This window comes from Lactuca sativa, chromosome 4, assembly GCF_002870075.4.
Source record: "Lactuca sativa cultivar Salinas chromosome 4, Lsat_Salinas_v11, whole genome shotgun sequence".
In the NCBI taxonomy this organism is placed as follows: Eukaryota; Viridiplantae; Streptophyta; class Magnoliopsida; order Asterales; family Asteraceae; genus Lactuca; species Lactuca sativa.
Window position 1 is genome coordinate 41,716,414 of NC_056626.2, and position 9,217 is coordinate 41,725,630.

At 30.6% G+C, this 9,217-nt stretch overlaps 1 protein-coding gene across 3 annotated transcripts; it reads right to left on the reverse strand.

Annotated features, from left to right (window-relative positions):
- Nucleotides 1-1,830: 1,830 nt before the first annotated feature.
- On the reverse strand, nt 1,831-5,452 carry LOC111917802 (ACT domain-containing protein ACR4). Of its 3 annotated transcripts, XM_023913442.3 has the most exons (8): nt 5,139-5,449; nt 4,990-5,045; nt 4,260-4,381; nt 4,053-4,167; nt 3,893-3,960; nt 3,159-3,746; nt 2,966-3,070; nt 1,831-2,439 (listed from the first exon to the last, which is right to left on the reverse strand). In XM_023913442.3, the coding sequence occupies exons 2-8, from the start codon at nt 4,991-4,993 to the stop codon at nt 2,098-2,100; spliced, it is 1,344 nt and encodes a 447-aa protein (XP_023769210.1). In that variant the 5' UTR covers nt 4,994-5,045; nt 5,139-5,449; the 3' UTR covers nt 1,831-2,097. The 3 variants fall into 3 exon arrangements, with proteins under 3 accessions (XP_023769210.1, XP_042756854.1, XP_023769209.1); XM_042900920.2 differs by lacking the exon at nt 4,990-5,045 and having other exon boundaries at nt 5,139-5,452; XM_023913441.3 differs by having other exon boundaries at nt 4,990-5,448.
- Between the last annotated feature and the right edge of the window lie 3,765 nt (nt 5,453-9,217).

The window sequence follows — 9,217 nt, forward strand, 5'->3', positions numbered from 1 at the left end:
TAAACTCAAAAATCATAGCACTTGTGATTCCACTCGTTTGTAGACTTATCTAGAATCCATGATACGATAAATCATTTGATTGGAAATGTAAATGTAGTCATGAAATGCATCTGCTTAGTCAAGATTCCCCTAATAAATATTCAAGTGCATTACAAAGTTGTACATGCATGAATAATGTCCTTTCGTGAGTTATGTTTTGAAGAGAAACAATAATGAATCTCATAAAGTCATTAATATCAGTAGGAGATGATGTGAGATTTGTTGTAAATGAGTAAAGGGAAAATGAATCAGGAGGGTAACCAACTGTTGCGTTTGTTCTCATTTGGTCCCTTTCCTTTTTTTTGTACTCAATATACCATCGAACTTGTTGTTTGTGTTCACCATAACCCTTTGACCGGCTATCACAGGTCAAAAGCCGGTCAAAAGGGCTATGGTAAACACCAACAACAAGTTCGATGGTATATTGAATACAAAAAAAAAAGGACCAAATGAGTACAAACGCAAAAGTTAATTACCCTCAAGAGTTATTTTCCCAATAATGAGTGACAATACAATCTCTTATGTTCAAAGCAACGGACATTAAAATAAAACACAAAGATCCAACCATTACCCTAAAGCATAACGATATCTATCATTTAGCAAACTGAATCCAAATCCAACATTACTCGCACTTAAAAAAAAAAAAAAGACAAAAAACCCCCAAAAAAACTAAAACAAATTTTCTTTTTCCAAGAAAAAGTAAACGGGGATACTCATGATAATCATCAAATTAAATACATAATTTTCAGAACCATTTTAATGTAATATATTCGAAAGTTTCCTATTAAAGCTTGATCTTTGAATATTTGAGAAAAAAATCGTTGCTTGTTGGTTGAAAACATGTGGTCAAACAAGAATCTTGATTTAGATCGCATTGCCATATTGGACGAGACTCACTTTCCAAACCAAAAGGTATGGACCGTTTCATCACTTTGCACCAATGCCTTTAAAAGACAATTTTTGCCATATTTGTTTCATCTTTTTTTTATTAAAGTAGAAGGCTAAAACCCAACCAAAAAAGAAATTTTGAAAACGATTTATATTTAGTTTTTTGGAACAATTTATTCTTTAAAATATTGCATTATACAATCATATAAATCAGAAAGAAATTGTTGTATATAGAAAAAAATATTATGTAGGAATCATTTCCTATTTTTAAAATATTTTGTGTTTTTTTGCACATGGTGAGAAGATTATTTTTATTTTTTAAAAAAAAGTAATGTGGTAAGAAAATAATTTGATGATTCGATTCCTCATGAATGTTTGTTTGGAATGTGATTAAAATTTGGGTGATGTGATTTATTTTATTTAATCAAATAAGTATTAAACTTATAAATATAAAGAGTTTATTATTATTATTATTATTATTATTATTATTTTTGAACGGCAGAAATAAAGAGTTTATTATTGATTTTAGAATTTGGTTCTTTTTTTTTCTGTATTATATCAAAAAAAATGGCAAAACGTCACCATCAAAACTCTTCAGAATTCAGATAAAGACATTTAAAACATTTGACAAACGTCAATTTAATCCACACTCGATAAACTCAATCATTTAATACATCAAGTGCGCATGCAACACACTGAAAATAGCACCACGGTTGACCTTTGACTGGTCAACGGTTCCCACATCAAAATCCAACCACAAACTAACTTCAAACGTTTGACCTTTCAATTCATGAACACATGGAATTCCCATTTCCCACTCTTTGCCCACAAATACATAATAATAATAATAATAATAATAATAATAATAATAATAAAAACAAACCCTCCATTCAGACACACAAATAGCCATATGAAAAAACAATTCAAATCACATTAAAATGTCAACAAAACTAAAATCTTAATATATACAAAACCATTTCTTGCTTCCATCAAACGGGCTGAGGGTCTAACGACTAAGGGTCTGTTTGGTTCAATGGAATGGAATGTACAAAGTAACACAACAAATCATTACCATTACCATTTCCATTTCCATTTCCATTCCATTCTTATGTTTGGTTACTCTGTTGGAATGGAATGAGTGATTAACGTGTGAATTGGAGTATTGGTACCTCACGAGTAAGATCTAACAAGCCCAAAATTGCAAAAGGATTTGGTCTTAAAAAGGCCACGAAAAAGGAACCTATTAGGAGATTCTTGTTGAGCTTGGTTTAATTCTTGAGGGGTACTTTTGACTTTTAGAATTGTCTGCCCGATTTCTTTTCTGATAGAGTCAATAATCTTAGGGTCAACAGGGTACCCGGAAGCATCACCAACATAAAATGTATTCATGGCTTTTCCTGCCCGAGTTGTCACCTCTGCCCGCATCACCGTGAGACTATTCTCACGAAATATACGAGTCACATCGGATAATAGCCCAATTCTATCGGTTGTACATAGTTCTAGCTTCAATCCCTGAATTAAAAAATATATAAATTAATATAATTTCCCATGTTTTTAAGAATACCCCATAATCTTAAATTATCAATAAACTTTGGACTTTTAAAACTTGTACTTTGTGTTAAAATATTTGGATTAGTCTACATCATGTTGGCCGTTTATGAAAGAATCAAGTTTCACACAAGAACAAGAAGATACAAAAACATAATCAGACAAAACAAAGCATATTATTTGATGATTCAGGACCACAATTAGTATAAAAACAAAAATTTGTGAAAAATAATGAAACAAATTAGAATCTTAAAAGGAAGGATTCTTTCATAACTAAAGATCCAACCAAGACATGTAAAAATAATCAAAATTTTTGTCTTGAAACTAACCGAATACTAAACAAGTGGAATACAACAAACAATTTAGAATCTTGAAACTTTAAAAGTGTCCCCTTGGATCTTTCTGATATTTAAATCAGTTCCTTTTTTTAACTTTCATTAACTACTCGCTATTTTTTTTTTAAAAAATATGATATTTGACTTATGTTTACCTCAGAAACTCTTCTTTCAATGGCAGCTTCAAGACATTGAATCACCCTTTGCCTCTCTGCATCCGAATTCACAGGAAACCCATCGATATGTCGAATACAATATTCCTTCAAATCACAAAAAAAAAAAAAAAACGTTACAATCATCAACAAAACATATAAACTTAAAAAAAGAAAAATAAAAAAATTTAGAAACCTGATAAGCTTCGGGTCCTTCAGCATCAACATTTCCATGAAAAACCACATACTCCATATCAGTCAAAGTACAAATCGTATCAAACAAAAGCTTTGGTCTATCTTTACACCTTATTGTCACAACCGAATAATCTTTATCATACCAATTAACAACTTTCACATCAGGCCTTTCTTTCTCACTACAACATTCATCTTTTCTCTCATAATCTCTATCTGCAAACATCATTTGATGAAGGCGTCTTTCGGTATGTGTAACACCATGAGAGACCACAGTTTTAGCTTCATTAGCTTTGTTGCTACCTTTAAGCACATTGCATAACATTTTCTTTATAATGGAAAGTTTTTTGGGATCAGTAATCGCTAAACCGGATTCTTCATCGGTTACTTGAAGTACGGATGCTGCCCGTGTGTTGTGGGTCCACACCTCACCATTTAATACATTACACTTTAAGTGTGTGAGAACTGCACATAGTTCTGAGAGTAGGCCCGGCCTATCACTTCCTATTAATTCGATTACTGTGTGATCCGTTGAGGCTGTTACCCCAACGGATCTCATTGATGTTGTAAAACTTGTTTCGGAACCAAGAGCCTGAAAAAAAAAATTTGTTTTTTCAGCAACCCCTGAACTGGCCCACACTGTGTTAAGTGGGCCCACTGGCTATCTATATATATATATATATATATATATATATATATATTTTTATGTAAAAGAAGTTAACGAAAAAGGAAGATTACCTTTTGAATGTAATCCAAAATTTCTTCATTGGTGATTTTGTTACCTTCTTGATCGGTGACATTGAAGACTATTATTTAAGAAAAAAGAGTGTTATAAAAAGTGGTATGAAACTAGAAAAATGGAGTTATATATTTAATTAGTTATAGTTTTATTTTATACCATCCATGAACCACCCTCCATCGGAACTTATGTAAGCTTTGGTGATGATAAAGTTAAGATCGGTGAGAACTTGTACGACTTCCAAAAGTATGCCATGTTTGTTAGCGCTATCCACCTGGTTTTTAAAACATGGATTATGAAAATGGTTGATTAAAAATAACAACGAAAAGGTGTGGAGATTAGAGATAATTAAGGTGAAAAGGATACCTGAATAATGGTGGCATTTTTACAGGAATCGTTGTCGATAACAACTCTGGGTGGATTCATTCTTCGAATAAACTTCTCGTATTCATCTTCCATGTTTCCAGAAAAGCTCATACTACAGGTCTCTGAGGCAATACGTCGAACGGGTTAGATGCGATTACAAAGCATGAAAGAAGAATCTATAAAGAAAGAGAGAGAAAGACTGTGAAACAAGATTTATTACAAAATACTAAAGAAGGAATGTGTCTATATAAAAGGAAGAAAGAGTGTGTAGTAAGTAAATAAGAATGTGTGGGAAGAAAAGGAAAGAAAGGGGGCCAAAAAGAATAATGATTTATGATGAAGATTTGAGAACGAATTAAAAACACCAGATATCAAGAAGGCCAATAGAGAAGCCTTAAACCACCAGAAAGAAAAAGGGTGTTTAAGTCTCTCTGTCCATGTGGGTATGGTGGGGTTCCTTTTGCTTCTCTGTGGAGCCATTTTTAGATACATAAGGAACAGAATCAAAGAATTGACGCACCAAACATTCAGAAAAGCTAATAATTTCAAGTCGATACAACAACCCAATTACGTAACAACCCTGATGACCCCATTGATTATCTCAACCGAATTAAAAAGATGCACAGGAAACAATAATAAATCACAAAATAACGCCTTCAAATTTTTAAAAACCCGAGAAAAAACAGCATTGAAACAGATTGAGGAGGAAAAAGAAAGAGAGAATACATACCCATTAAGAATTTGATATGTATTAACCAGGGTCGCTACGCTAGCACCTTCTTGATTCTATAAACAGAAACAGAATTCCAGAGGGAAGAACTTATAGAAAGAGAGCAAACACCGCAAAAATATTTAGTTGAATACGTAGAATTTGTTTACCAATTATGTATCTGTTTTCTCTCATCCATATATAGGAAGAAAACACACCCAACTACGAACAGTCTTTTTCTTCGTCTCTATCTCCCTCTCCTGTGTATTTGCAGGCATATGATGGTGTAAAATGGGCTTGAAGTGTGTGTTTCTCTCTCTATCTATCACTCTCTCTAAAACGTTTTCCTAATACAGTTTGGTCTTAAAATTTCAGGCCTTCGGTACTTAACAGGGGAGTTCCCAAAAATGGTGGTGGGTCGGGTAAGCACGCTTTAAGCAGGAGCAGGATCTTGGACAGCAGCACATGTTAGCTGGATCTTGTGCATGTTAGATGCCTTAATGAGGGGTTTACTAACGGACGCCTGGGATGAAATTATTTGGTTTTTAGTTTTTACCCCGGCACGTGGTGGGGAAATGACTGTAATATCTCCAATGTTTGCGGAGAGAGAAAACAAGATCACATGAAAACGACTTGTAAGAAAAAAAACAAGTGAAAACAATACATATTATAAGATATTTACAAAAAGAGAGGATTACATAAAGAGTAAATTACACGAATGGTCCTTATGGTTTAGGGTAATTTGCGCGTTTAATCTTTAATTTATTTTTTTAACTCGGAAGGTCCCTACTGTTTGTTTTTTTTTACACGATTGGTCTCTGTCTTACCTAAAAAAACTATTTTGCCTTGATTTTTTAAATTATTTAAATAAACACACCTCTATCCCAACCCCCTCACCTTACCTTACATATCCTACAATGTTTTTCTATTTAAATAATAGTTTTTTAGGTAAAATAGGGATCAATCGCGTAACAAAAAGAAACAATAGGGACCAAACGCGTAACAAAAACAAACGGTAAGGACTTTCCGAGTTAAAAAATTAGTTAGGGACCAAGCGCGCAAATTACCCTAAACCATAGGGACCATTCGTGTAATTTACTCAAATCTAAAACATATTACGTTTTTATTTTTTATTTGATTTCAACGTTGTATTTTTTTTTTGCACTAAATCTAATATTATATTTTTAATTTTATTCAGTATTAACCGTTTTATAGGAGCATTTTGATTATCTGGTTGTCACGCAGTTGAAAAAATAATCTTGATATGGTATAAAAATCACTACTTTATAATATATATATATATATATATATATATATATATATATATATATATATATATATATATATATATATATATATATATATATATATATATTGATTTTGGCATTTCATTATTTTTTTTCAAAAGTCAGAATATTATTAGTTTTGATTCTGATTTTGAACATTCTCATCCCAAAGATCGGATCAAATATCTTTCATATGTTTCAAATAGTACACACATATATAATAAGAGATGACCATAATCCGAGAGCCATAGGGATATACATTGGAATAGACCAAAACATACAACATATATATATATATATATATATATATATATATATATATATATATATATATATATATATATATATATATATATATATATATATATATATATATATATATATAGAGAGAGAGAGAGAGAGAGAGAGAGAGAGAGAGAGAGAGAGAGACTTACATCCTCCATTTTGATTGCAAGGAAACTTTTCTACATGCAATCTAGCTTGGAAATCATAAAAAAAGCATATTGTAATCCTTTTACGAAGATGTTAATATATTGAGACGACGCTAGAACTTGAAAGACTAAGACTTGAACCGAGTGTTAGTGTATATATTCTATGTTTAGTATATATATATATTGTATTTAGTGCATTTATGGTTGGCAATAGACTAGGCCCATTTGATGTTATATTCCTGTATATATTCGGTTGTATGTTTCCTTACTAATGAGAGAGTGATTTGGCATATTATGGTATCAGAGCCACTCATCAAACTTCCCTAAACTTCACTCCTCTAATTTCTCTCTATCATTCTATTCTTCTTCTTCTTTACGACAACCCTAAAATTCTCCATCCCTATCAAGAAAATGTCAGGAACAACTCCTTCAATTCATAAACGATACACGGCGAGAATTCGTCACCACTCATTGTGAAGCTTATGACAGTCTTAACCATATTGATGCTACCTTCTATGCCCCTGTCACTCTTTCCACCAACCCGCAACGGAAAAAGGTCGACACAGTCATTCGCACGTGGATCTACATGAATCTCACAAAACCTCGTCAACATGGTTATCATCACCAACATTTCGGCCGGTCAACTATGGTTCAAAGTTGAGAAATTATTCTGAGACAACAAAGACTCAAGATTTATGCAACTTGACATTGAAATAAGAACTATATCCATAGGCGATCTCTCCGTTCAATCTTATTGCACCAAGATTAAAAACATTGTTGACCTTCTTGAAAATCTCGATGCCTCTTCAAAAATTACCGACAAGTATCTCATCATGTACACCATAATCGGTCTCTCCCCGAGGTTTAGAAATATCGCTACAATCCTTTGCCACCACAACCCGATTTCTATTAAACTTTGTAAAGTTCAATGTGTTGTAGAAAAAAATAGATAGACTTGTACTGAATGTGAAAAATGATGTGACAATCCATTGAACTCTATTGAGTTAAATGCATTGCGGATGGCATGAAAGCACATATAAGATACATTAATTATGGAAAAATATTACTATAATTAAATATAAGATACATTAATTATATGAAGTATTCTCCATAATTAATGCATTTCAAAATTTTCAATGAGAAATATTCCTATAATTAATACATTTCATATTTAATTATGTGATATTTTTTATAATTAATGCATCTTATATGTATTCTCAAGGCACATATTAAAAAAATCCATTAGTTAATTTGAATTAAAGTATAAAGAATCACGGCGTAGTTATAAAAGTATTAAGGTGTTGTACATAATTTATCTTTTATGAATTTGGTGTTATAAAGTGTAGTTTGCACAATATTCAAATAATGATATATATATATATATATATATATATATATATATATATATATATATATATATATATATATATAGAGAGAGAGAGAGAGAGAGAGAGAGAGTTAAGTTCAAATGAGAACACTATTTAATGTGAGAATGTGAGAACACTACTTTATGTTACTATTCTATTATGAATTTAATATGTATAGTATTGTAGTAATTATAATATAAATATATTCAATTTTATATTGTTATTCTACTATAAAATTTATATATATTTGCAGTAATTTAGTAAATTCTAATGTGAATGTTAAATATGTGATTGTTCATATATTCGATGATGAATAATGTCATAAAGTTGTACATACAAAATTTTAATGTGAATATTAACGTGTGATTGTTCGTATATTTGTTGATGAATAATGTCATATCGTTGTATATACAAAATTAATAGTAGAATAATAACATAAATTAGTGTTCTCACGTTCTCACATTAAATAGTGTTCTCATTTGAACTTAACCCTATATATATATATATATATATATATATATATATATATATATATATGTGTGTGTGTGTGTGTGTGTGTGTGTGTGAGGGGGGGGGGGGGAGTTCAATAGAGAATCATTATTAACCACAAAACCAATCCAAAGTTTTGGAATTTAAAGCGATCAACGAAAAATGAAGTGTTGTAGACTTTTACAATGGACACACATGCAACGAATTGTAACAAAACACATTTTTTTAATTTAATTTTTTTAGGCCACGTTCTTTATCGAAAAAAATTGAATATACCGTTGTTTTTTCGTCATATTTCTTTAGAGATCCATATATATATATATATATATATATATATATATATATATATATATATATATATATATATATATATATATATATATATATATATATATATATAAATGAACTTTTTTTTTTCAAAAAAAAAAAGAAAAAAACTACTTCATTTCTTTGTTTTTTTGAAAAGTTAAGATCTATTTTTTAGCAAAAAATTTAATAAATATATAAAAATTCATATTTCTTTTTGGTACGTTTTAAACATAGATTCATATTGATGTTTTAAAAAATCGAAATTTCAGTTCAGATTCACAATGTAAATCTGCTCAGATTCACAGTTTGAATCATAGTAAGTCGGATTCATAATGTGAAATCTGAAAACTAAATTATATACAGTTCA